This window comes from Rattus norvegicus, chromosome 1 (assembly GCF_036323735.1).
Source record: "Rattus norvegicus strain BN/NHsdMcwi chromosome 1, GRCr8, whole genome shotgun sequence".
Classification (NCBI taxonomy): domain Eukaryota; kingdom Metazoa; phylum Chordata; class Mammalia; order Rodentia; family Muridae; genus Rattus; species Rattus norvegicus.
In genome coordinates, this window is record NC_086019.1 from 93,598,075 (window position 1) to 93,625,221 (window position 27,147).

Genomic DNA, 27,147 nt, shown 5'->3' on the forward strand with positions numbered 1-27,147 from the left:
GTGATCTGATCTTTGGTCGGCTGGAGAAGTCGGTGAGTGAGGTCCACTAAGAGGCGGAGTCTGGGTGGAGCTTAAGGAAAGGGGTGGAGCTTAAGTTAAGAGGTGTCACAAACGCCAAGCGGGAAAAGTTTAAGAGGCTTGAGAATTTGTTGCAGGCTGAGAAGAGGGAGGGATCCAAATGATCGACAGGGAGAAACGGTGGGTGATCGGAGGGTTAGGACTAAAGGACTAGGGAATTAATTAGACCACAGTCCCAGGTACTTGTTAGGCAGAGGCGGACCTGACGCGGAGCGGGGAGGGGCGAGGATACCGCCCGATTCTCGACAATCGGGGGCGTGACTAGAGAATGGGGCGGGGCCTGGCTAGACTTGCGTTTTGAGAGAAGCTTGAATTCATTGTTGGCTACTGGGCATAACCATCATTACCCGTGTGGTTTGAAACTTTCGGCAGAGAGGCTGGCGAGACTGAGTCCTGAAGCCTGGAGATCCCGGGAGTGGCAAAGTGTTAGGGATGTGATCTAAGCAGCCAAGGGATCAGGGTTGAGCCTTTGTACATTAAGAAGTTAGGTTCGAAGAGTAAGAACCGCAGCCTTGAGACCATGGGGAAGGGGACGTGACCATGACGAATCGGAGAACTGAAGACTTAAGAGACGGGGGCTGAGAGAATATTGGAGGACAGGGCAGACCAATGCAGACAGGGGCTGTCCAAGAACAGCCTGAGCCGTGGAGTCCTCACAGAACCCGCCGACTGACTGGTGGAAGTTTCTTTAACCACAGTCCCCGACCTTCTTCAAAAATGGGGAACGTGCAGTCGGAGCCGTCCGCGGGCGGGGGTTCCCGAAAAGAGCAGGCCTCAGACCGCGCCTCGGACTCTCGTAGGACGCCTCTGGTGGAGCCCGAGGTGACCCCCTCATCCCCTGCCATGCGCCTGGCTCGAGGGCTGGGCGTCTGGTTCCCTGGCAGTTCCGGGCCCCCCGGGCTCCTGATACCCCCGGAGTCCCAGGCCTCATCCTCAACCCTGCCCCTGACCTTAGAACTGCCCTCGCCAGTGACACCCCCTCCAGAGGAGGCGGCTGCGGCGGCGGTCTCTACACCACCCCCGCCTCCCGTGGGGACCCTGCTGCCCGCCCCATCTAAGTGGCGAAAACCCACGGGCACTGCAGTGCCTCGGATCCGCGGTCTTCTGGAGGCGAGCCATCGTGGTCAGGGTGACCCTCCGAGCCTCCGCCCTCTCCCACCGCTGCCCCGGCAACTGACCGAAAAAGACCCGGTCCTGAGGGCCCCAGCCCCACCTCCGACGCCCCTGGAACCTCGGAAACAGCTACCGCCAGCACCGTCGACTTGTGACCCGCAGCCCCCGAGCCGCAGAATCACTCTGGCCTCGTCGGCCACAAGCCCCACAGAAAGCCAGGTCAGACACAGCAGCGAGGGTCAGGCGGCCGGGGGAGCCCACGGAGAGGGCGAAATGGCTCGGTCTGCTACTTCTGAGTCTGGCCTGAGTCTGCTGTGTAAAGTCACCTTCAAGTCGGGGCCCCATTTGTCCCCCACATCCTCCTCGGGCCCCTTAGCAGCCAAAGCCTCACTGGGGGCCAGTGGTGGCGGAGGACTGTTTGCCTCTTCTGGGGCCATCTCTTATGCTGAGGTACTGAAGCAAGGCCCCCAGCCTCCTGGAGCCACTCGTCCCTTAGGAGAGGGCCCTCGTGCAGCTCAGGAAACCGAGGGTGGTGACGGAGATGGTGAAGGGTGTTCTGGTCCCCCTTCGGTGCCTACTCCGCTTGCCCGGGCTCTACCGCCACCCCCTTACACCACCTTCCCAGGTTCAAAGCCCAAATTCGACTGGGTGAGCCCTCCTGATGGCACTGAACGGCACTTCCGATTCAATGGGGCTGTTGGGGGAATCGGGGCACCCCGACGGCGGACGACTACGCTCTCAGGGCCTTGGGGATCCCCTCCACCAAGGTCAGGTCAGACACATCCAAGTTCAGGGCCCCGAAGGCCCACACCTGCCTTGCTGGCACCACCCATGTTCATCTTCCCAGCGCCAAACAATGGCGAGCCTGTTCGCCCAGTGCCTCCAAGTCCGCAGCAGATACCTCCGCTGCCACCGCCACCGCCCACACCACCAGCCACGCCACCACCAGCACCGCCACCCACACCACAGCCACCAGCACTCCCGAGGACGCCGATACTGGTGGCCCGTCCGCCTACCCCAGGCCCTGGCCACTTAGAGTCAGCCTTGGCTCCCACCCCTCCCTCCACTTTGTCCCCGACTGCAGCTGCGGAGCAGGCCCCAGCCCCGACACCAGCCCCAGTCACATCCCAAGTTCCAGCAACCACCACCGCTGAGCTGTCACCCCCGATGCCCCAGCCCAAGATTCGTACACGCAGGAACAAAGGTCCCCGAGCGGCCCGGGGTGTTATCCGTGAAGAAGGGACTTCTGGAGATGGCCCTCGAGAACCGAATATGGCTCCGGTGACTGACAGCAGCAGTGGAGGGGGTGGCGGTGGTAGCAACGGAACCTCCACAGCTGGGGCCTCTAACAAGGGAACAGCTCGACACTGGCCGCCTTTCGAGGTGCTTAACTCCTGTCCCTGCAAGTGCTACTGCCGCCATCAACGCCGTCACCGACGTCTGCCACGCAACGTGTCTGCCTGGTGAGGGAGATGGAGGAGTGGGAAGGAGAGGGCACACTCCAAATCCTGCACCTATTTACCCTGGATGGAATAGGATTACACGCTTTGGCGTCTTGACCATAGGTTACCCACAGGTTACCTGGATCTCAATTTAGCTGAGCCCCAGGAGCCTTGGCCCTTTACTAGCCTCAGCTCCCCTGGTATATTCTGGGTGCCAAGCTGACCCTTGGTCTTTATTTGTAGCTTTCCTGCTGGTCTGACCCTAGTCACTGCCTTGACCCCATCCCTGAGGGCAGTAAGGATGGTTTATCAGAGATGGGAAAAGGAAACAACTGTTTCTGGAACCTGAGGGTGGAGTAATAAGTCTCTAATTTCCCTAGTCGAAATGAATCTCCCAGTGTTCCCCAGCCCTTTACGACCCCCACCCACCCATGAGCCCAAGGTTTTGGCTACTACTTTACCATGGGGGACGTGGCCCCTTCTCCAGCTTTGCTACTATGCTAAGCCCCTGGATTTGGTTGCCAGGACTGGCTATAGACAAAACCTCCTTTGGGGTCTTGGAGTTCCTCACCTTCCTTCCTATTCTGTATGGACAGACCTCTGCCCCTGAACACCCTTAGGAACCTGACAGCCTTCAGGGTTGTCCTTATGCCCATGGGGGAAATGAAGCCACAGAGACTATACAAGACAGACTCTGTCAATTCATCTTCCCAGGCTGAGTACACCCACCAACCACCTGAGTGAGCCACCTTGGGTGGCCACCGTCAAGCTGGCTGGCTCCCTGGTAGCTGGCCTAGAGCACTACGACTTGCAGGCCACTCATTCTACCTGAGTGCAACTGCCCACTCCCTCTGCCTCACCCTCCTTGCCAATAAAGTACCCAGTCTACAAGCTGCCTAGCTGCCTGTCCATTCCCGACTGAGGGCAGAGGGAAGGGAAGGGGATGGCTTCCTTTAAAATAAGGTGGCTGGCCTAGGGCAGGGGTTACTGGACAACCAACTGGACAGCTTTCTTGAACCCTGCAGGTGTCTTGGCTAGACTTGGTTTCCCAAGAACTTCAAAGCAGGAAACCAGCTAGTGCCAGTCCGGTCTAAGTTACAATCCTGGCTCAAGGAGAGGCCAGAATGGATATACCCAGATATATCCACATCAGGGTCCATACCATTTATTACAGAGGCTCAAATGGTAGCCCACAGACAAAGTCAGTTTCATGTGTCATTTTAAAAATTATTTAATCCATGGCCAACATTTTTTAAAAACTGAGACACATGGTGCTTCACTGGAAAACAATCCCCTTGCCCAGTACCAAAAGGCACCCACAGCTGGCTAGAAGAGCACCTCAGTCAGGGCCTGTGCTCTCCTGCGGGCCACTGGGCAGCTATGCTGAAAACCCAGAGCAGTGACAACTGGGAGGAAACACTCACCCAGAAGGCCCAGAGGCCCCCAAACTCCCAAATTCTTATCTCCACCATCCCACTGGGGAGACTAGGGCCCATAGGAGGTTAATCTGCCTTTATTGAGGGCCAGCCCGTGCTAAGACTGCTGGACCAGCCATGCCCACCACCTTGGCCGAGGCTCAGACAATCATCTCCAGCTGCCGGGCATACTCGATGACCTGCCTGGCCAGCTCAGTGGAGGGGATGGTGCTGTCTTCTGGCTTCTGCTGCTGGCTGGCAAAGCTGTAGTAGTTGTTAGGGCCCAGCAGCCAACCTCGCTGAGGAAAGAAATGAGAAGTAGGTGGGTGACCCACAGGCTGCTCCCCACCCTGTGTAGCCACCTCCCAGTGGACCATGGCTTGTTTTGTAATGGATCACTGCCACTAGGTTTATTCTGTCTATTCTGTCTCCGTTCCTCCATGTTTGAGATGGGTACCACACTCCTCCTCCACGGGTCTAGAGGACTTAAAAAAGCCTCTGAGAACGACTGTGTTTGGTCCACAGTAACTAGTTGGCAGCTGTCCCCATCACTCCTCACATTATCCTCTTGCCTCCTCTCCTGCCTCCTGGGACACCAAGGAGCCAACATCCCTGGGGACACTCAAATGAAGCAGTGCAACCGTGCTGCTTCTAAGGAATTCTTAGGGCAAACTGGATGCAGAGCCTAGAGTTGGACCCAGGTACTGTGCTAGGCGCCACACGTGCCAGACTCTAGCCTCTTTCTACGAAAAGGCCAGCAAGCTCAGAGAGGCTGCGCCACTTGCCTGGAGTCTCATAACTGGGTTTAGTCATGGGCAGTCTTTGTTCTTTTGGTGTCCCATCCTCACAGTGCACTGACACCATTCAGACAGGGAACAATATCCTCCACCCCCAACCCTGATCCACAGTCCCTTGTCCCACACCCCAGCCACCTTCTTGGCATAGTCTGTCATCTTTTTGGGTGTGCTGAAGAAGAGGATCCGGGTAGCCTCAGCAAAAAGGATTTTCTCATAGGCCTTCTCAATGCATCCTGCAATTTCATCCCTGTGGAAGGTGACAGCTCTCATCACTGGGCAGACAACGTCCCAGACCCTGTCTTCCAATGGCTGACTCTAGTACTGAGGGCTCAGAAGGAGGGGACCAACTTGACCAGCCACAAAGCAGGCAAGGGCCAGAAGGGACCCAGTGTAGGTTGAAGACTTTATGCAGGTGAGGGCTGGCACAGGATGGGTCAAGACCCATGATTGAACAGTAAAAAGTAAAGAGAGGACAAAGTTTTTATAAGGCAGGAGAGAAGAGAAAAAAAAAAAGCAAAACAAAAACAAAAAAACCAAGATGGAGGCAGAGAAGGACAACCTAGGTTTGGGCGACCTTAAATGGCCATAGGTAGTTACGAATACTTCTTAAGGGATGGATTTCTACAGGTCAGTTTACCTTATTTAGGTGGGAAGTTTATATTGGTTGTGAGTTTATTGTGTGGATGTATTGTGGATTGAAACCTTAACATATAAATCTGACTGCTAAGCTACAGCTTATTGAGTCAATTTTAAGGGGTTATTGGGAGTTCATACCATAATTATTAGGGGTGGATGTTGGGAATGTAAACAGGGCAGCAGCAGAGAGGTTTCTGGGAGTATGAACAGCGTTCAAGACAGATAGACAGCCGGGAGAGGGCAGCCACGGCATGCAGCTAGCCTAGCTGGGGCAGAGAGACCACCGGGGACAGAGACTAGCTGGGTGTTAACATGGCATGGTGCCCTAGAGCTGGATGGCATTGAGATGAAAATACCCCACAGATGCCATGTGGACCTACGGAGCCAGCACTAGCAAGGGATAAAAGAACCATGTTTTAATAATTACCACAACAACCCACACCTCAGTCTCTAAGTCTTTTCACATAGGAACCTTCACAAGAACACACCACCCTTCTTCAAGTATCTAGAGGAGGTTCTTGTATGAACGAACAAGAGAGTGTGCCTAGCATGCCTGAAGCATGGGTTCTATTCCCAGCACCACACAAAGCAGGGTGGTGGTGCAAGTTTGTAACCCCACCATGCACCACAGGAGGTGGAGGGGATACACTATGAGAAACACCAGGGTGTGCATCAAACCATAGGAATCAGGCAGTTTGGCATGTAGGGGACAAACAAGGATGGGAAGTCTGGGGGCCTGGACCCCACATACCTGATAGTATCCAGCAGGATGTCAATGAAGAAGGTATAGCTCTCAGCGGGAATGTTTCCCTTAGCCAGGAACACCTTGTTGTAGCTACCCTCCATGAGGTACTGCCAAGGCCAAGGAAGAAGAGGAGGAAGATGGAGGTGACAGGCTTTCCTTGTTCCCTTGGTGCAATCCCCGATCTACCAGAACACCCTCTGCCACTTAGCCCACCCATCTCCAGTAGACTGGGCTCTTCCTCTTCCAAGAAGCCCTACCTGGCTCACACACACTCCCTGGCAGCCTCATCTAGACTGGCATCTAACCACCTTCTCTCCAAACATAAGGGAGAAAGAGGTGTATGTATCAACCCCATCTCCCACTACACCTACCTGCCACTCTGCCACCCTCCTTACAGCTTAGTCCTCTGGATGTCTCAGAATCTGACACAACTTCCTAACCTCAGCTCCCCGGCCTCACCCTGGCTCTACCCACTTTCTTCCACTGTCTTCTTTGCTGCCCTTTAAGTATGGCAGCAGGTTTGAGCCATAGGACACAAACCACCTCTGCCGGATGACCTCTTAGCCCTTTCAGACCCTCTCTGACCTCTCCCAGGCCAAAGTCCCCAGAACACTTAATGTCTCACATACCACACAGGTGGCTCATTCTTTTGGGACCTCTCTACCTCCTTACTTTATAGACCCTATATTAGGGTTTATCTGTTTGATCCACCTTAACATTAAACTATCCTGGTGCCTGGCACATATTTGTTTTGCTGGTTAACAGAGCTGGTGATTGGTAATGGCTGATTATTCTTCCAGGAAACCAAAGTCTGAAGTGGTACCACCCACCTCACCCAGGATCTCCCTTCCCCTGCCCAGCCTCACTTGCTCGAGGGATACAGGGTGTTTGATGTAGACATTGGTTTGGATGTCCTTGGCAGGCAATCGTTCTAATTCTGTGTGGAACTCAGCCACTCGGTTCTGAGAGAGCAGGAAGAGGAGGTTGAGGCCCAGGAGCTGGTGCATGTAGGCTGACTCAGGAAGCTGCTCCCTGTAAACCAGAGTGTGGGAGGGAACCAAAATTAATAGGTCCTGGGAGCTAACCAAGTCCCTCGTCTATCTTCCAGTAATCTTACAACTACTTGCAGAAGCTCAGACAGGTTAGGTACAGAGAGGCAAGAAAAGCCACAGCCATATGAACAGAACATATATGGATCACAGTGATCCGTCTACTTCCCATCTGTTTAACAGTTGTCACACGGTATCCACATCATAAAGGCATGTTCAGTAAACGTAAGTGAATTAAACAGTCTAACCTAGGGGCTGGGGATTTAGCTCAGCGGAAGAGCGCTTGTCTAGCGAGCACAAGGCCCTGGGTTCGGTCCCCAGCTCCGAAAAAAAGAAAAAAGAAAAAAGAAAAAAGAAAAAAAAAAAAAAAACCAGTCTAACCTAAGTAAAGCCATAAGAACAGTATCCAGAGGCGAATGCTCAGTGAGCAGAATGCTTCCCTCGAATGAAGGAGACTTTTGGGTCAATCCCTGGCACTTTGTAAACAAGACATGGGGGTGCACACCTGTAATCCCAGCCACTGGGAGGTACAGGTAGGAGTATCGAAAGTTCAAGATCAGCTACACAACTGAGTTCTCAGTCAGCTTGGGGCATACAAGACACAGCCTCAGAAAACAACAGCTGTGTATGGTGGCCCATGCTGTTAATCCCAGCACTCAGGAGGCAGAGTTCCAGGCCAGCCGAGGCTACACAAAACAAAACAAAACAAAACAAAAACACAAAGAAAAAAAAAAAAAAACGACAAACAAACCAGCAGGGGGCAGCACTACATATAATCTCCAGCCGCAGGCAGGTAGACCACCTTGAACCCTGTCTCAAACAAAATAAAACACCAGCAAAGTAAAGCAAAGTAGCATCCTACTGGCTGCTATAGATATGTCAGTCTGAGGAGTCAAGAATGAAGGGTAATGCGTAGCCACACTGGGAAGAGGGGCCATAGTGTAGGACTAGATAAGGGAAAACATTGGAGGGGCTGAAGAGATGGCTCAGCAGTTAAAAGCACTAGATGCTTGAAGAGCTCTGCACTTTCAGAAGTCTTTGAGTTCAATTCCCAGTACCCACATAGCGGCCCATAACCATCTATAATGGGACCCTATGCATTTCTGTGGTGTTCAGACATACAAGCAGACAGAGCACACATATACATGGAAATACATAAAGAAAACAAAACTGTTTAGAAACTTACAGAAGGGGGTTGGGGATTTAGCTCAGTGGTAAAGCACTTGCCTAGCAAGCGCAAGGCCCTGGGTTCGGTCCCCAGCTCCGAAAAAAAGAAAAAAAAAAAAAAAAAAGAAACTTACAGAAATAGACTACATAAACAAACCCAGTTTCAAGAGCTCTAAGTTACTCTTCTGGCTCTCTGGCTTCTGGGGACAGAGCTAAGAAGAGCGATGGTTCTCAGGTGAAGAAGACAGAGATAAATGAACTACCAAGGAACTACCCACCCCTACCTCAGTCCCCTCCCTAGAGAGCCCAACCTCACTTGTAATCAAAGTAGTAGCATTTGAGCTGGGCCATGTAGCGCTCGAAGGAGGGAATGTCCTTGCATAGGATGCTCCACTGGGCCCCGATTTCCAGAATGTCACCTGTGAGTAAGAGTAGAGGGACTCTCAGGTGGTGACTAGAATCCCCTTGGGATCAGCACTACAGACATCCCTACAATGACCCCAAGCCCGTCACCCTCCACCAACCCCAGTGACACTCACGGGCCAGAATGAGCTGCTGTTTAGTCAGTTTGGTCCCCGTGGTTGGCAGGAAATTGAGCTCCAGCAGAACCAACTGAGAGGGAAGGAATGAAGAGACTTCAAATACAGATTACTTACTTTCTCTGAACTTTCATGTCCCTACTTGGCAAAATGGAGCTCACATGCATCCTAACCCACACAACTGCTATGAGTATTAAAGGAGTCAGGACTTGTAAAGCATTTAGCACAGGGCCTGAGCACACAGAGTACCAACAGGATTACCTCATCTCACAAACATTAGTACTACTCCACTGGGAAACAGGAGGCACTCAGTGGAACCATGGGGTGGGGAGACACCCATGACCTCAATTCTTTCTGTTGCTATTTTTGGCTTGTTTTAGGTTTTTTTGTTTTGTTTGAGACAGTAGCTCCCTAGGCAGGCCAGTCTGATCTAGAACTGGAGACCCTAGTGTCAGCCTCTTAAGTGCTGGGATTACAAGTATAGGACATAATCTTTAGCTATGATCCTGGGGAGACTTTCCCCTCCTCAGTCTGCCTAAGAAGGGTTAACAAGGCTATGTCAAGGAGTGTGGGGCTAATTTTCCCCTTCCCCCAGTCCAGCCCAGACACCATTCCTTTGTAAACTTAGGGACCTAATACATATTTTCTTGCTTACTTATTAATAATATATATATATACCTATACATATATATTTACATATATAATTTTTGGGACGAGGTCTACGTAGCCCCAAACCTCCTCAAAGTCGCTATTGAAGACCACGCCGGCCTTGTATACACCTAAATGTGTTTATAACCAAAAATCATGCTCTTCTAGGTCCATTATGGCCTCAAACTGTTCCTGTCGCCCCTCTTCAAACAGGTGTTTCCTAACCTCTGCTCTCTCACAGCGTCCCTGGGCTTTATTTACCACACATTCCCTTAACGCCCCGTCATCTCAGCCTTATTCTTCTCACCATCTCCTCGTTCGTCAGTGTCTGATCCCACTTCTGCCTCCCTCCAAGCACCAAAGCATCTCATTCGATTCTGCCAGAACCAATCTTTCCATCACTCCCTCCCCGCTACCTTAGGGGTCGCGTTTGGCTGGCTCCAGCCGTCTCTCCCTTCTTAGTCCTCCAGGCCCACCGAACTTCGCTCTTCTCATTCCTTGGCCCGCTCTACTATACTAGCCTTGAGCTCCCCCGTCCGTCACCTTCCCTCAAGCACTAGGCATCTAGGACCCGGCGACCCCTTACCTTCAGGCGGCCCAGCTCTTCTCCACATTTACTAAGATTCGGGCTCTTCCGGTTCCACTCGTCTTTGAGTTGCTCGTACATGCCGGCCGCTGCCTGTAGGATCCCGCCCGAGGTGGCCGCGGGCCCGGAGCTTGAAACGCCGGTTGTCCCGTTCACCGTAGCCGCCGCGGCCGCCATCTTTCGTGATGCAGCAAACAGCCGACCTGATTTACGGCAACGACGCCGAGCAATGCTCTCCCGGCGGAAGTGAGGCCGGGAGGTGGAGCCCAAAGCCGGAGGCGGAGCTACGACTGCTAGCTTCTGCCCACGGCGGGAGGAGCGCCGCGGCTCTCCTCTGGGCGCCTTCGCAGTCCGGCCCTTAATGAACATGCCACAGCTCCGCCTCTGTTGTCATTCAAAATGGTGAACGGAAGTCGGTTTGCTCCAACTGAAAACAATTCCCACAATGCTCCTCCCATTCCAGTAGTCACCATGGCCGCCCTTGCTTCGATCTGTAGAATTTCCATCTTAAGGGTACCGCCACGAGGCCAAGAGGTGGCGATGTGGAACCATTTGGAAAACTTGTCAGGTATCACTATTAGGACTGTGAGAGGACTAGCAGGTGGGGTTTAAAATTAGGGCGCTCGTGTTTATTATTCTTCCACAGTTTTCTTACCTTTTTCAGACCTTTAAAAACAAGATTTATGGGGCTGGGGATTTAGCTCAGTGGTAGAGCGCTTACCTAGGAAGCGCAAGGCCCTGGGTTCGGTCCCCAGCTCCGAAAAAAAAAAAAGAACCAAAAACAAGATTTATTTATTTTATGTATATGAGTACACTGTGACTGTCTTCAGACACACTAGAAGAGAGCATCCGATCCCTTTGTGAGGCACCATGTATGTGGCTGCTGGAAATTTTAGTCAGAACTTCTGGAAGTGTAAGTAGTCAGTGCCCTTAACCACTGAACCATCTCTCAGGTCCCCTTTTTTCTTCCTTTTGAATTAAAATATAATTACAGACCGAGCCTTGTGGTTCACACCTTTAATCCAAGCACTTGGGAGGCAGTGGCAGGCAGATCTCTGTGAGTTCAAGGCCAAACTGGTCTACAAAGTGAATTCCAGGACAGCCAATCCTACACAGAGAAATCCTGTCTTGAAATATATATGATATATATATATCATATTTATATATGAGAGTAAATATATTTTAAAATTATATTACATATATATGGTCTCCTGGCAGAAGTGAGGCCAGGAAATGGAGGAATTATACATATAACTAGTACAGGTTGAAGAGATGGCTCAGAAGTCAAGATCACTTGCTGTTTTGGCAAAAGACACAAGTTGGATTCTCGGTATCCTCATGGTGGTAACTCTAACTCCAGTTTCAGGAAATCTGATATTCTTTTCTGAACTCCAAAAACATCAGGCACACATGTGGTACATATCCATACATGCAGCCCACACATTTGTGTATACCAAGATGGGTTTTTTTTGTTTGTTTCTTTTGATTTTTCAATACAGGGTTGGAGTGGAAATTTCTGGTTGTGTCATGTGATGCAAACTTGTGATGTTTTGCTGAAGCAAGAGCCGTAAGAGGACTCATGACGTTTGGAGAGTATAAGTAGGACTCCACAGACAGTGAGGGCATGCTTGCTTTGCTTGGCCATTTTTTTTCTTTCTTTTTTTAAAAATAATAGGGTTTTTTTTTACTTTTATTTTTATTGGATATTTATGTATTTACATTTCAAATGTTAACCCCTCCCCCCTCGAATCTCTCCTCCCACCCTATCCCTGAAGATGCCCCCACTCCCACCCACCCCACTCCCACCTCAACACCCTGGCATTCCCCTATGTGGGGAAACAAGCCTTCAGAGAATCAAGGGTTTATCTTCCCATTGATGCCAGACAGTGCTACATTCTGCTACATATTCAGCTGGAGCTTTGGGTCCCTCCATGTGTACTCTTTGGTTGGTGATTCAATCCCTGGGAGCTTGGGGGGGGGGTTCCTTGATATTGTTATTCTTCCTATAGTGTTGCAAACCCCTTGAGCTCCTTCAGTCCTTTCTCTAACTCATTCATTGGGGTCCCCGTGCTCAGTCCAATGGTTAGCTGCAAGCATCCTTATCTGTATCAGTAAGGCTCTGGCAGAGCCTGGAAAGAGACGTCCATATCAGGCTCCTGTCAGCAAGCACTTCTTGGCATCAGCAATAGTGACTGGGTTTGGTGGCTGCAGATGGGATTGATTCCCAGGTGGGGCAGTCTCTGGATGACCTTTCCTTCAGTCTTTGCTCCACTCATTGTCCCTATCTTTCCTCCTGTGTGTATTTTGTTCCCCCCTCTAAGGACTGAATCATCCACACTTTGGTCTTCCTTCTCCTTGAGTGTCATCTGGTCTGAGATTTTTCCCTTTCTTGTTATCATGTCTACTGATGCCCTCCTTGTTCAGGTCCCCTTTAGATAGTAATACCCTTGAGACTTCCCTGGCATCTCTAAAGGCCTTCCATACGTTTCTTCAAATTTATACAGAAACAATCTAAACATAAATGTGTGAACTATTTACAAAAACCATACATGCCTATGGTTTAAATGTCAAAAAGCAGCAGAGGGGGGTTGGGGATTTAGCTCAGTGGTAGAGCACTTGCCTAGCAATCGCAAGGCCCTGGGTTCGGTCCCCAGCTCCGAAAAAAAGAAAAAGAAAAAAAAAGCGGCAGAGGTTTCATGGTTTTTATTATTATAGCATTATTGTTGTTGTATTTTGGTTTGGTTTTGATTTTTTGAGACAGGGTTTCTTTGTGTAGCTCTTACCATCCTAAACGTCTTTCATCCTTTTAAAAATAAAAATGTTTTAAAGATTTATTTATTTATTTATTTATTTATTTATTTATATAAATACACTGGAACTGTCTTCAGTGTAAATATACACAGAAGAGGGCATTGGATCCCATTACAGATGGCTGTGAGCCACCATGTGGTTGCTGGGATTTGAACTCAGGACCTCTGGAAGAGCAGTCAGTGCTCTTAACCACTGAGCCATCTCTCCAGCCCTGTTTAGTTTTTTAAGACAAGGGTTTTCTGGGTAGCCCTGGCTATCCAGGGACTCTTGATTTGTTGTTGTCGTTTTTGTTGGTTTTTTGTTTTGTTTTGTTTTAATTTTTAATGGCGAAAATAAAAATACCATTGAAAGCAAAGCTTCTGGGAAAAACCATTTGTTCTTCCTTGTCTTGTATCTCTCCTCGAACTTGACCTTGGCCTCCGGGCTGGCCTTGTGTTTCAATGATGGGTCTCTGAACACATCCTTGTTGACACCAGTTTTGTCCAACTGGGATGTCCACAGAGTGCCTTGTAGGCATGAGGTGGCTCTAGTCACAGAGGACCTGATCTTGGCTCACTTGGTGATTTTCTTCTTGCCCATGGCGGCTGTAACTTTTCGGGGATAGCAGTCAATTCCAGTCACCAGGGTGTGGCTGTGAGGGCGGTCTGAGGTACCATCATCCAAGTTCTTCCATGATGGCTTTGCGTCCGGAGTAGCGTCCAGCCAGGACCAGCACTACTTTCCCGGGTCTCATGAACTTGCCCATTTCTACAGCAAGCAGCCGACACCCAGCAGAAAGGAAAGAACAACCTTTTTTTTTTTTTTTTTAAGAAAAATAAAGCTTATGTGTTTTATGTGAGTGCTCTATCTGCCTGTACCTCTGCAGGCCAGCAGAGGGCATCAGATGGCCATGTGCTTGCTGGGAATCAGGTCCTGTAGAAGAGCGGTCAGTGCTCTTGACTGCTGAGACACCTCTCCCGCCTGAGGATCTTTTTTTTTTTTCCCCCAAATAAAGTCACTAATTTACTTTTGAGAGGGAGACTGCCACAGCACTGAAATGGGAGGACAAACCAGGAGAGGTGTCTCTCTTCCTGTCATGCTCTGGGGGTCAAATAGGTTACCAGGGTTGGCAACAAGTCCCTTTACCTGAGTAGCCATCTCACTAGCCAGAATTTCCCAATTTTATCCAATATTCACTTCCATCAGTACATAAATATCACCCCCAAAGTATCCTGACACCTGCCCCCAAAATAGCTCTATAATACATTATTCTCAGGATAGGGGGTCGCTTGCTTCTTCCTCATCTGTGCTGGCGTTTAAAGGTCAGGGCTACAATGCCCACCTGTCACATTGCTTTCTTTGTATCCTTTTGTTCTTTCTCGGACACTTCAGAACTGCCATTGTGCAAAACACACAAGCAAAACACTGGGATATGATTCGGAATGGCATAGGATTGACTTTGCTGCCCTGCAATTGGTAGAGTGGGGACCCTGAACTCAGTGGTTGATACGACTTAGGGCTCACCCCTTCTCTGAGCAACTGGACATGAGATTTCGGCCTCCGAGGGTGAAGATGGAAGGCAGGGCTGAAAGTACAGACTTGAGCAGACATGGAGGGGCCAGACCCCAAAGCCTTTGCTAACAACACCGAGGAGAGTGTGCTAGGGAAAGCTGTGATCTCCGAGTTGGGGAGATGGAGAAGCATCAGGATTTCAAAGTCATCCTCCAAAGCCAACCTGAGTTACATGAGACCCTCGCTCCACAGAAGAGAGAGTAGGGGAGGGAGGGTAGGAGGGAGAAGTGGAGGTGCAGACGACATGGCTTAAAGCACTTGTGGCCCTCAGAGAGAATCCAGTTTTGGGTTTCCAGCTCCCGTGTGTCCCCTTACAACCATTTGTAATTTCCGTTCCAAGCGATCCAGTACCTTTTTCTTGTCTCCACTGGCACCCATGTGATGCACATAAACAGGAAGTACTTGCACATACAAATACAAGTCTTTTATTTAAAAAGGGGGGGGATGGAGTTTGTAGAAAAACAAACAGAAGCTTGACTCTCGGGCACATATTTGGAATCTCATCATTCATAAAGCAGAGACATAAGAATCAGTGCGGGTTTAAGGGCAGCTTGGCCTACGGCTGCTCTGTTATACAGTGAGACTTAAAAAGGGGGGGAGGGCATTGAGATAGGTCCTGTAGTGTGATTGCCACCGAGCATGACAGCCTGAGTTTAAATCCTGGAACTCAAAGGACAGAAAAAAAATCTATTACGAGTTGTTCTCTGACCTCCACATGCATACCGTGGCGTGGATGCCTACCCCTGCCCCAAACGCACACACACTAAATGAATGTAAAGAAAAATAATCAACCACAACCTCATAAATTATCACTTCCATGTAGAATGCTCAAGCATAGGGTTGACTCCTTGCAAACTATTAGTATATGAGTACACTGTAGCTGTCTTCAGACACACCAGAAGAGGGCATCAGATCCCATTACAGATGGTTGTGAGCCACCATGTGGTTGCTGGGATTTGAACTCAGGACCATCTGGAAGAGCAGTCAGTGCTCTTAACCACTGAGCCATCTCTCCAGCCCTCCTTGCAAACTATTACAGAACCTCTCATTGCCCATGAGCCACTAGACAGGCACTGGCTGTCACAGTCAGGGCAGCAGATAGAACACGATGCAGGCCACAGACAGGACCTGGAGAGTAGAGGGGATGCCATCGTATCAGAGGAGCTGAGCTGCTGGGGCAGGTACTCAGGTAGAGTCATCTGGAAAGACAGCAGCCATAATTGCCTGTTCTGTAGCCACTCTGAATAGTTTCTCAGGAAATCAAACTGTTGAGTGGAAATCAAAGCTTGAAAGTGAAAAATTGGGCTAGGGATTTAGCTCAGTGAGGCCCTGGGTTCAGTCCCCAGCTCCGAAAAAAAAAAGTGAAAAAATCCCTGGTTTCTTTGGAGAATCAGTTGTGGTATGTGGTGGTTTTCTGGGAACTGTCTTATGAGAGCGTGCTTTCCCGAGGCAGACATGTGGGAGGATGTTTTGCTGAGAACAGACGTGCTGTTTTTCTGGAAGCTGCCCGGAAAAGGGGCACGTGATGTTTTTGCTAGAGCAGACGCTTGAGAGAGCATGGGATGTTTGGAAAGGGTATAAATATAACCCAACAGACAGTGGACCAGGCTGTGTGATATTGGTTCGCCTTGCCACTCTTTGCTGACACCGGTCACCTTGCCTTCTTTGCTGATGATAGTTTGTTGTGACTTCAAAGATAAAAATGCACCAGAGAACTATCCATGGTATTCCAGCAGTTTCTTACAGCATCTGCAGCCTCGGGCCGGTTGGCAGAGCCTTGCGGTTTCTTCTCCATCAAACTGCACTGCTGTTGCTAATTCATGAATGGTGTTCACAAGTAGATGGAGTTACTACTGCCAATTCATGGAAACCGAACTGCTAATATCCTGGCAACGAAGACTAGTGCTGCCCCAAAGAACTATTCCTAAACAGGTCCACATCTCCCTTTGCCCCTCTGGTGGGCGGTTGGCTGGAAGGGAGGTTAAAATGTTTAAGAACCCTTAGTAGGGGTTAGGGATTTAGCTCAGTGGTAGAGCGCTTGCCTAGCAACTACAAGGCCCTGGGTTCGGTCCCCAGCTCCGGAAAAAACAAAAAAACAAAAAAAAAAAAAAAAAAAAACAGTAAAGGGGGCTTAGTGGTTAAGAGCACTGACTGCTCTTCTAAAGGTCCTGAGTTCAATTCCCAGCTCACAACCATCTGTGATGGAGATCTGATGCCCTCTTCTGGTGTGTCTGAAGAGAGTGACAGTGTATTCATATAGAATAAATAAATCTTTAAAAAAAAGGAGGAGTTGGGGATTTAGCTCAGTGGTAGAGCGCTTGCCTAGCAACTACAAGGCCCTGGGTTCGGTCCCCAACTCCGGAAAAAAAAAGAGGAGGAGGGCTGGAGAGATGGCTCTGTGGCTAAGAGCACTAATGGCTCTTCCTGAGGTCCTGAGTTCAATTCCCAGCAACCACATGGTGGCTCACAACCATCTGTAATGAGATCTGATGCCTTCTTCTGGTGTGTCTGAAGACAGCAACAGTGTACTCATACATACATAAATCTTTTTAAAAAAAAGAATCCTTAGTAAAATAGGTTTTGAAAAACCTAAACCTTCAAACATTTTACAACTATTTCCAAGCACCTGTGCCAAGAACACGCTTAACTTTTTAAGGTTTTAAGTCTATGTGCATTGGCGTTTTGCCTGCATGTTTGAAGGTGTCAGAGCCCCTAGAATTAGAGCTACAAACGGTTGTGAGCTGTCGTGTGGTTGCTGGGAATTGAACTCGGGACCCCTGGAAGTGCAGTCAGTGCTCTTAGCCACTGAGCCATCTCTCCAGCCCCTTAGATTTATGTATATGGATCCTCTGTCTGCATGCTCACCTACAGGCCACAAGGGGGCATCAGAACACATTATGAGTTGTGAGTCACTGGATGCTTCCTGAGAATTGAACTCAGACCTCTGGAAGAGTAGCTGGTGCTCTTAACGGCTGAGCCATCTCTCCCAACCTTGACTTTTAAAATCATTGATGGTTTAATGGATCTTTCTCTTGGTTAGTCCACGCCAGCCTGGAAGTCACTAAGTAACCCAGACTGGCCTCAAACAGAATATTTCTGCTTCCTCAGCCTCCTAAGTGTTCAGATGGTCAGTCCCAGCCACCACACTAACTAGCATCATTTTGTGGTTTGTTCTGATGTTTTTTGTTCATTTGTTTTTGTTTGGTTTCAGACAGGGTCTATATAGATCTGCCTGGGCTGGAACTTGCTATGTAGACCAAGCTGACTTCAAACTCAGGGCTCCACCTGCTTCTGCCTCCTCTGCTGGGAATAAAGACATACACCTGGCTTAACTTAAAACACACTGTTAGGGTGTATTCGTGCGTGCGTGTGCACACATGAGGAGGCCAGAGGACAGCTTCAGAGAGTCAGCTCTTTTAGACCTGACGAGTCCTGGGGATCAAACCCAGGTTGTCAGGCTTGGGATCAAGCCCCTTTATCTGCTGCGCCATCTCGGAAACCAGATTCTGATGTTTCGGCGGTTAACTAGGGCAGACTAGTCTCTGCGGACTTGGGACTGGTACTGAAATGAGGCTTTATTAGGGTCTGAGAGAGACATGAACATTCTAGCAAACCAGAAGATCCTGGGTAGGTGTAAGGCTGCATTCGTCCCCAGGAGGAGAGGCCTAACAGTTTATAAGGAAGACAAGACCAGCGATTCAGGCCACCTATGCTTTCTTTTTTTTTTTTTTTTTCTTTTTTTTCTTTTTTTTTCTTTCTTTTTTTCTTTTTTTTTTTTTCTCTTTTTTTTTTCTTTTTTCTTTTTTTTTTTCTTTTTTTTTTCCCCCCGGAGCTGGGGACTGAACCCAGGGCCTCACGCTTGCTAGGCAAGCGCTCTACCGCTGAGCTAAATCCCCAACCCCTCCACCTATGCTTTCTTAGCTTGAACATTGCCTTCTTTGGAATCTACTCTGGGGGGACCCTTGAAACTTTCTTCTGAGCTGTGGGACTGGAGGCTGAAGCCCGCAGTGGAGGTGGCGTATGTGAAGTAGGACTCGGACGCCATGATGTTGTTAATCCTCCAGCGTAGTGAGGCCCAGGCCCTCGATATGTGAGGCCACAGGAGGCAGAACAGGATGTAGAGGACCACCAAGCCTAGAAAGATGGTGGAGGACACCTGCAAGCCCAGCACAACAGTCACAAGGGGTCGGGTGGGGGGATAGCAGTAGGTGAACCCCTGCCCACCCAGCAGGGAAGCCTTTGGCTGCCACTCACGACAAAAGTGAAGGAGGACCGTTTGCTGCTGAGCGGCAGCCCGTGGATGTGCACTATGAAGGTGAGCTGGTAGTCACAGTATGTGCTGTCGTCTACACCTCTGGTGAGGGGATGGAGCCCAGGATTGAGTTACTTAGTGGGGGCACCATGCCAGGGAACAATCTCGGCACGCGGCACCCCCATCCCCAGCTACGCGCCTGGCTTACCTATTGCTCACTAACAACTTGAAGAAGAATTCAGGTGGAAAGATGTCTGTGGGGATGATGTCGTAGCAAGGGGAGTTCTCCGAACACAGCCACCTACAGGTCCAAGTGTAGGCAGAGGTAGCACCCTACACTCCAGGGGAAACACTAGTCTCTCCAATCTGCCTGCTGTCTGGTGACCATGGTGCTTCAGACTGAACTTGGGGCCTCGTGAGAGTCAGGCAAGCACTCTGCTGCTGGGCCAAGACCCAACTCACTGGAGTGGTGCGGGAAGTGTTCTCCCACTGAACCACACCTCCAGTCTCTAGGCTCCGCCTCCACCCGCCTGCCCCGTTCAGACAGTGAGGCTGTGTGAGCACCAGCCATCAAACCGGCCGCTCAGCTGCTGCCTGCGGCTGCCTCCACCTCCCGACTGACTCAGATATTGGATTGAATACCTACTGTGTGCCACCTTCATCCCACGAGTACAGTCTGGACATGAGCTAGATACGGACACATCTTTCCTCACAAATTCCCTCTTGGCCATTATTTAATAAACCCAGATTCAAAAAAAATCTAAGCCTACATATCTGCTGCCTTATGATAGATTAGTTTTCCCTTTCATTGAGTTAGAAGTGGTTTCCAAGCCCTTCCATCCTGACGAGGTCCTCTACAGTTTTCTCCACTTAGCTGTCAACGAATGGTGACCATGCCTTAACTCGTTCATTCTTCATTTTCAAAAAAATGTTAGATTGTGTCTATTCAAAGATTGTGCTAGAGAGAGACAGGTCCTCCAGGAGACAGTGACAGGTTCTGAGTGGTCAGGACCAAACTGTAAGATATTCAGGCAGAGGGTCGGGGAAGGCTGAGGAGGTGCAGGTAAAGGCTCAGGGTGGGAAAAGATGTGGGAATCCAGAGGGATTGACTGCCCATCTGGAAAAAGAAGAGCATGGCTAAGCCCTCCAGAAGGAAGGAGCATTTATTTGATCTAAGGCTTGAAGGCAGAGTAAACGACCCCAGACTTCCAGGAGAACCTCTCTGTGCAAAGGATAGCCCTCCTTTGGAAACACAGATACAATTAATGTGACTATCTGGGAATCCTCTCAGAGACAAGCACAATGGGCCAGAAGGATGGGGTGGGTGGGGAGAAGCTTGTGCAAAGGGTATATCTATGATCCCCACATTTCAGAAGGAGGACAATCATAATTTTAGAATAGGTGGAGTCACATAGCCTCTGTGCAAGACAAAAATAACAGAGTGGGGGCTGGGGATTTAGCTCAGTGGTAGAGCGCTTACCTAGGAAGCGCAAGGCCCTGGGTTCGGTCCCCAGCTCCAAAAAAAAAAAAAAAAAAAAAGATAAAAGATAAAAATAACAGAGTGGGGGTGTGGGGATGCTGCTCAGTAGGTAAATAGTGAATTCAAGACTAGCCCAGAGGGCAGAGGTCTCAGGGCTTACACTCACTCTATTCCGGGGCTCTTATGGGACATTATGTAGAACTTGTTGTCACTGGTGGTCCTTTCAGCTTTGGTTTTCCAGATGAGACTTTTCGTTCTAAGCAGGCCCATAAAGAGTCAAAGTGGGTTGAGAGTGCAGATGGTTCTCAGCACCTAAGGGTGGGGAACTTGAGGACGGGGCAGGGTTGCGGGACCCTTGGCTTTCCTCTCTGAGGCACCTTGAGTGTTTGTAGTTGGCAGAAAGAGTCCCCTGCTTAACTACAAGTGGGAGGGGAGACCCAATAGACCAGACCCACCAGCTGTGGACCAGGACCCCAAGGGGATTACGTGTCCAGCGGGCTGTTGTAACGGAAGATTTCCTCTTCTGTGTAGTCTTTGATGGTTTCTTCTGTGCGACCACCGCCCACCACCTTCAGCACATAACTGAAGAATGCAGAGGCAATCGTGGATCACTTAGGGTCTTAAACCACTCATCTCCCTCTCCCACTGTCAAGTACCAGAAGTCGGCAACCAGTCTGTCCTCACCTGCCCAAGAAGCTGCCAGAGTCTCCCGTCACTAAGTCCTGGACTAAGAAGAAGGGCTGGAATACTGCGGGTTGGGAAGGAGAGCAGGGGAGGAAGAAATTAGCTTTGTCCAAAGAGGAACAGAAGAAGGGTAGAGGGAGACTCTAGGTTAGAGCAAAAGGTGGTGGGGCTGTAGCAGGAGGGAATGAGTGAGGGAAAGCAAACGGGAGGGCAGTAAATTTGGGAGAAGGGATGGGACACACAGTCACGAAAGAGGAAGCACGGCATCTCGGGGTCCTTGACCACACAGTCAAGATAGTGCTTGTTTATCTTCTGGGAATGCATAACTGTGTAGGAGACATCGAAGGCCAGACGCTTGCCAGGTGGACAGCCGATGAATATTTTCGTCATCAGGAAACCCTGGGTAGGAAAAAAAGACTTCCTGCTCGGGGGTGGCCCGGATCGCTTTGAAGGAGCAAAGGGAAATCCACCCCTCTAAAAGCACATGGTGGCTACCTCCCAACACCCCCCCCCCCCCCCGGCATGGCCTGTGGGCAGACTGCAGTCTATCCCCAAATTCTTATGGACTGCCTGCTTCTCCTTTCCAGTGCTGACCTTGGAGCCAGGGCCTCCCTCAAGTGCTAAGCAAGCCATGTACTGCCTTTTTTTTTCTTTTCTTTTTTTTTTTTTTAAGATTTATCCATTTATTATATATGAGTACACTGTAGCTGTCTTCAGATACACCAGAAGAGGGCATCGGATCTCTTTACAGATGGTTGTGAGCCACCATGTGGTTGCTGGGAATTGAACTCATGACCTCTGAAAGAGTAGTCAGTGCTCTTAACCTCTGAGTCAGCTCTCCAGCCCTAAAGGTTCATTTATCATGTTTACAGTGTTCTGCCTACAAAGTATGCCTGCTAGCCAAAAGAGCATATATTTTCTTTTCTTGGAGTTTGTTTTGTTTTGTTTTGTTTTTTGAGACAGGGTTTCTCTGTGTAGTCCTGGCTATTCTGGAACTCTGTAAACCAGGCTGGCCTTGAACTCATAAATAACCTCCTGTCTCTGCCTCCCAAGTACGGGGATCAAAGTTGTGTCCCACTGCTGCCTGGTACATTTTCTTAATTAGACCTATGTGGCTTGTGTGAGTCCTGTGTGATGCAGAGCATTGGCTCACCTCATTCTGCTATTCTTCTTTGCTTGTTTGTTTGTTTGTTTGTTCGTTTGTTTGTTTGAGGCAGGATCTGTGTAGTCCTAGCTGTCCTGGAACTCACTGTATAAAGCAGGCTGGCCTTGAACTCATAAAGATATTTCTGCCTCTGCCTTCAGAGCGCGGAGATTAGAGGTGTATAGCATCGCCCTGGGCAGTGTCCTCCAGTTAGAACGGCTGAGGTGCGGAGGAGGGTGAGGCAGGAGGATCTGGGATTTGGAGGCCAAACCCCAGTGTTTTATGTAGAGCAAGACCTTGTGTCAAAACAGCAGCAACCGGGGTTGGGGATTTAGCTCAGTGGTAGAGTGCTTGCCTAGCAAGTGCAAGGCCCTGGGTTCGTTCCCCAGCTCCGAAAAAAACAAAAACAAAAACAAAACAAAACAAAAAAAAAACAAACAAAAAAAAACAGCAGCAACCAAAACAGATGACGAAAGTCAGGGACAGCCAGCTGTGGTGGCTCATGCTAGAATACCAGCAATTGGGAAAACAATGCAGGCCCGTAGCTGTGAGTTTAAGGACAGTCTGGACTACAGTGAGTTCAGGCTAGCCTGGACTACAGGCTGAGGCCCTGTCCAGGGGTTGGGGGAAGTGGAGGCTTGGTATGGCAGCTCATACCTGTAATCTCAGCACTTTGGAGGCTGAGGCAAGGGAGGTTGGTGAATTCAAGGCCATCCTTAGCTACATAGCAAGCCTCGGCTATATGAGACCCTGTCTCAAAAAATAAATGAGAAACTGGGCACAGAAAGGCCAAATTGCAGCTGAAGCAGGTGGGGCTCAGATACCACTGGCACCTGCACCTGCACAGCTCCAGCTCCTCTTCACACCTCACAGGTGTGACCTTGAACTATAATGACTAGAAGGGGCACATGATACCCCAGGAAAATAGAAGAGGGCATCAGGTCTCATTACAGATGGTCGCGAGCCACCATGTGGTTGCTGGGATTTGAACTCAGGACCTCTGGGAGAGCAGTCAGTGCTCTTAACCGCTGAGCCATCTCTCCAGCCCACCCAAGGGAAATAGAGCCCAGAATGATTACCGTTGGTCAGGCACTTCAGCCTCCCTTGCCCCCAACGTCTTCAGAATGAAGACTCTGTCTAGGCCCACCTAGGTCTAGGTCATGACATCCAGAGATTGTATGTAGGCTGAGAGCCTTCCATGGCAGGCCTGCACTAGTCACATCCTATCAGCACTCACTAGGAGATCTATCGGTCTATTAGGACTCATCTTAGTAGAGGGACTTCCATTTCTCCAAGATGTTCAAGTGATAAAACTTCCTAGGCTGTGAATGTAGCTTGACCCTACAGAGAACAGGCCTAGAATCCACAGCGAAATGCTAAGGGTATGGCTGCGCCTCTCTGCCTGCTCAGTATTGGGCTATAGGAATGCCTTCACCATGCCTGCTTAGCTTCCTGTTTTTAACCTTCAAAATTGATCCAGAAGGCTGGCACATGGCTCATCATACAGTAATGATTAGCATGTTTGGGTCCCTGCATTCCACGTCTAGCAACGCAACAAGGGATCCAGCTAAGGAGGCTGAATCACTGTAGTCTACAGAGCCCAGTGAGACCCTGTCTCAAAAAGAAAAAGAAAGACCACACCTAAAACCTATCTATTTTCTCCTCTAAACCTCAACTTTCTTCCCTTACACTTGTCTCCTCCTTTAGCTTTTTAGAAAACACACACACACACACACTCTCTCTCTCTCTCAATCTTTCACTTACTTGTACCCAACACACACCCAGATGTGAACAGCCCAATCTCTCTCTTTTCCTCTTTTTTTTTTTTTCAAAGATTTATTTATTTATTATATATAAGTACACTGTAGCTGTCTTCAGATACACCAGAAGAGGGCATCGGATCTCTTTACAGATGGTTGTGAGCCACCATGTGGTTGCTGGGAATTGAACTCATGACCTCTGGAAGAGCAGTCAGGTGCTCTTAACCGCTGAGCCATCTCTCCAGCCCTCTCTTTTCCTCTTTACTCATCCTGACTCAGTCAAGCTTGTGACTTGTTCCTTTAGCCCAACACATTCCATCTAAGGAGTCTGTGCCTATTACAGCCGTCTTCTACTTCCTGGGTCATTCTAAATCAGGAAGGAGGGGCCCCGAGGTGAGTTTGCTAGTGGACGAACAGGGACGTTATGGACAACAAAGACTCTAAGCTCTACCACTTATGAGCTCTCTGGGTTCGTCTGCATTGCTCCTGGCCTCAGTGACTATAACTTCGTGCTGGGGGTGGGGGACAGCACCTGTGCACGCGAGAGAAGACCAACAAAGCCAAAGGGAAGAATGAACATTTGAGTCGGAAAACGTAGAACAATGTGTGCGGGTTTGGGGGTGGGCACCTTAGTGGTAGAGTGCTTGCTCACCGAGCACCTTCAAAGGCCTGAGTTCAATCTCTAGCACTGGAAATTTCAAATAAATAAATAAATAATAAAATCAGTGTGTAGCGGCGTGCGGTTGCGATTGAGGAGGACGGTCACAATCTCCCACATGACAGCTCACAACCATTGGTGACTTTAGTTTTAGGGGATCAAAAGACACTCTTCTGTCCTCTGAAGGCACCAGGCACATAAGTAGTAAACCACCACACACAGAGGCAAAACACTCATACCTATAGGTTTAAAATCTGAATGGATTTACAACATTCCCAGGACAGCAACAGGAACCAGCCCTCTGGGGACTTGGGCCAACCCTCCACCCACAGTACCAGTCCCCAGTACCCAAAAAGTCCAGTACTCGAATGATCGTGTCAAGGGTTGTGGCTTGGAAGCATTTCCCCGAAGCGCCCAGTACCTGTGAGGAGGAACCAGTGATTGTAGATACACCAAGGGCCAGTGTCCTCTCTCTACATCCCTCCCCAAAACTCGCACCACACCTTGATCAACATAGAAGTCTTTTTCAGGTTACGTCCAGTTATTCCCTGTTCAGAGCATTTCCTTTTGTCTGTGATTTTAATCTAAGGAAGAGGGAAAGGAGAGACTGAAATAGAGGACCTTCCAAATCTGTCCTAGGATCCAGAGACGTTCAAAGGCTCAGGGACTCAGAGGAGGGGCGTTCCATTTACTATGCAGGGGACCAGAGGGACAACAGCCAACGGTCCGTACGTACCTCCTCTCTGGCCTCCTCACCTTGAAGAGCAATAGGTTTCGATTAAGATGGATCTCCTGAGTCACAGACGATGAAAGGCACTCAGGATCCGCCAGTATCACAGACACTGCCAGCTTCCTATCCACTTCAAGACCGGCTCCTGTGGGGGTGGGGTGGAGGGATTGATGCCTGAGTACCCCCCCCCCCGAGTATTTAGGCCTTGTCCCTTGGTTGCTAAGTAGACCCCGACCACAGACCTGGGCTATCAGCGCTTGTGAAGGTGTCCTGATGCGACAATAAGGCTGCAGTGATGCTAAACCAGTTGCCCTTGTCTAGGAAGACAAAGTCGGCCATCGAGTAATCGCTGGAGAGGTTGTACAGCTTTTGGTAGGCATTCATGTTGATATACATGCCTTCCGCTGTCAGCCGGTTGCTGAACAGGTAAAAGTAGTAATCCTGGGTGCACAGGATGGACAGCCAGTAGGCGCTGGACAGGAGGCACACATACCAGTGCTGTCCCTCCACCAACGCCCAACATGGCCACCTACCTTGTACACTATTTTGTGTTGCCACCAGCGCCAGGTGGGATCATGCACTGGGTCCGCGTAGGGCTGTAGGGCCAATCAGACACCATGAGGTGACAGGGAGGAAGAAGGCAGACAACGCTAGGATTGTGTTTAGCTCATAGCCCAAAGTAGGAAGATAATCACCCAGTCTGCCCCCCCCCCAAACTCCGTTTCACAGGCCTGTGTGGGGTGTGTGAGCTTGTGGAGGCCACAGGAAGACCTTGTGTTTCCAAAGAAGCTGCCCAGGAGTTCACACTGAACCCTGGCCTGACCTGACTGTTCTGGCTGGTGAGTCTCCCACTTTAGCCTGTCTCTGCCTCCCCAGTGTTGGGATTCCAAGCCCAGCTTCACAACCAGCTTTTTCTGTTCATTCTGTAATTCACACTCAGCTGGTGATGTTTTGTGTCTCAAGTAGGACCTCAAATCCAAGTGTTTTGTCCGTCTCTCCTCTGGGATAACAACATGCGCTGTTATACCAGGTTTTCTTGCTTCGTTCTGGAAAGGGCAAGGTCTCATGTAGCCCAGTCTAGTCCTGAACTCCTATCTTCTTACTGCACACCTCCCAAAGTGTTGAGATTACGGGCATGCACCAGCCTGTGTGATCTAAACCTGCTTTCCTGATTTTTCAATCTAAGGGCCTCAGGTCTAAGAAACAGCCCCTGCCCCTTCACCTCCCTCACATCTTTGAACTTCAGGCTCCACTCCGGCTGCACTAATCCCTTCAAACACACCACTACAGAACAGTTCCCTCTTCAGTGCCCCCGGGTGCCCACCTTATTGTACTTGGCGTGTAGCCACAGCAGGTAATAGACAAGGCCTTGATAGACGGCAAGCGTGTAATTGTTGTGGAAGCCCGAGGATTCAGAGACCAGAGGCGGTAGGGCAAGGTAGCTCTCCTTGCGTTCCACATGCTGTTTTTGGGGTACATCAAGTAGATGAATTTCCTTGAAGGGGCAGATGTATTCGAAGGAGATTATCTTGTTCTCCCTGGGTAGCCATGGGCAACAACATGTAAGGGGAGTTAAGCTGACAGTTCTTCAGGAACAGTCTACATTTCCCACTTTTGAGTTGCTGCTTCCCCCAAAATTTAACCTGTAACAAACTCAGTTCAGTGTCTGTGTGCTCAGCAGCCTCTAGGCACACTGTTGGTTGTCCCTTGGACTGGAGCCCACTCCCTTCCACCCTCTGTCCCCACGTGCTCTCTAATTGATCCCTTCTCCCTCCATACCAGCTAGGTTGCTTGCCTTAATTCTAACCCCCACCTCCAAGTTGCCTTCCTGGTGGCACCATCTGCACGTGTCCCGAAGCTTC

General features: G+C 49.7%; 4 protein-coding genes and 1 pseudogene across 25 annotated transcripts in view; 2 read left to right on the forward strand and 3 right to left on the reverse strand.

Moving 5' to 3' along the window:
* Positions 1 to 27,147, forward strand: part of LOC103689966 (MARCKS-related protein-like) — a 980,777-nt gene that overhangs the window by 530,212 nt on the left and 423,418 nt on the right. The window lies entirely within an intron of this gene.
* Ggn (gametogenetin) lies at positions 2 to 3,524 on the forward strand. 3 transcript variants are annotated; one of them, XM_006228719.5, is made up of 3 exons: positions 2 to 32; positions 777 to 2,654; positions 3,348 to 3,524. In XM_006228719.5, exons 2-3 carry the CDS (start codon positions 796 to 798, stop codon positions 3,463 to 3,465), a joined length of 1,977 nt encoding a protein of 658 aa, XP_006228781.1. In that variant the 5' UTR covers positions 2 to 32; positions 777 to 795; the 3' UTR covers positions 3,466 to 3,524. The 3 variants fall into 3 exon arrangements, with proteins under 3 accessions (XP_006228781.1, NP_001296756.1, NP_001013083.2); NM_001309827.1 differs by lacking the exon at positions 2 to 32 and adding an exon at positions 95 to 198; NM_001013065.1 differs by lacking the exon at positions 2 to 32 and having other exon boundaries at positions 417 to 2,654; positions 3,348 to 3,521.
* Positions 3,783 to 10,615, reverse strand: Psmd8 (proteasome 26S subunit, non-ATPase 8). Its single transcript, NM_001100831.1, has 7 exons — positions 10,216 to 10,615; positions 8,982 to 9,054; positions 8,759 to 8,861; positions 7,093 to 7,258; positions 6,233 to 6,333; positions 4,981 to 5,092; positions 3,783 to 4,347 (listed from the first exon to the last, which is right to left on the reverse strand). Exons 1-7 carry the CDS (start codon positions 10,582 to 10,584, stop codon positions 4,210 to 4,212), a joined length of 1,062 nt encoding a protein of 353 aa, NP_001094301.1. The 5' UTR covers positions 10,585 to 10,615; the 3' UTR covers positions 3,783 to 4,209.
* On the reverse strand, positions 11,419 to 17,477 carry LOC134483090 (large ribosomal subunit protein eL27-like; annotated as a pseudogene).
* Catsperg (cation channel sperm associated auxiliary subunit gamma) overlaps positions 18,135 to 27,147 on the reverse strand; it is a 30,762-nt gene continuing 21,749 nt past the window's right edge. For 16 of the 20 annotated variants that reach the window (XM_039104388.2, XM_006228722.5, XM_039104337.2 and 13 more), the window contains 13 exons: positions 26,610 to 26,823; positions 25,819 to 25,881; positions 25,528 to 25,726; positions 25,312 to 25,430; positions 25,059 to 25,139; positions 24,920 to 24,976; positions 21,236 to 21,392; positions 20,994 to 21,057; positions 20,796 to 20,891; positions 20,476 to 20,565; positions 19,038 to 19,130; positions 18,832 to 18,931; positions 18,135 to 18,733 (listed from right to left, as the gene is read on the reverse strand). In XM_039104388.2, the coding sequence (XP_038960316.1) occupies positions 18,485 to 18,733; positions 18,832 to 18,931; positions 19,038 to 19,130; positions 20,476 to 20,565; positions 20,796 to 20,891; positions 20,994 to 21,057; positions 21,236 to 21,392; positions 24,920 to 24,976; positions 25,059 to 25,139; positions 25,312 to 25,430; positions 25,528 to 25,726; positions 25,819 to 25,881; positions 26,610 to 26,823 (1,582 nt within the window). In that variant the 3' untranslated portion in view covers positions 18,135 to 18,484. Of the gene's footprint in view, positions 18,734 to 18,831; positions 18,932 to 19,037; positions 19,131 to 20,475; positions 20,566 to 20,795; positions 20,892 to 20,993; positions 21,058 to 21,140; positions 21,393 to 24,903; positions 24,977 to 25,058; positions 25,140 to 25,311; positions 25,431 to 25,527; positions 25,727 to 25,818; positions 25,882 to 26,609; positions 26,824 to 27,147 lie in introns of those variants that run through there. The other 4 variants (XR_010064605.1, XR_005501787.2, XR_010064606.1 and 1 more) reach the window with 2 other exon arrangements.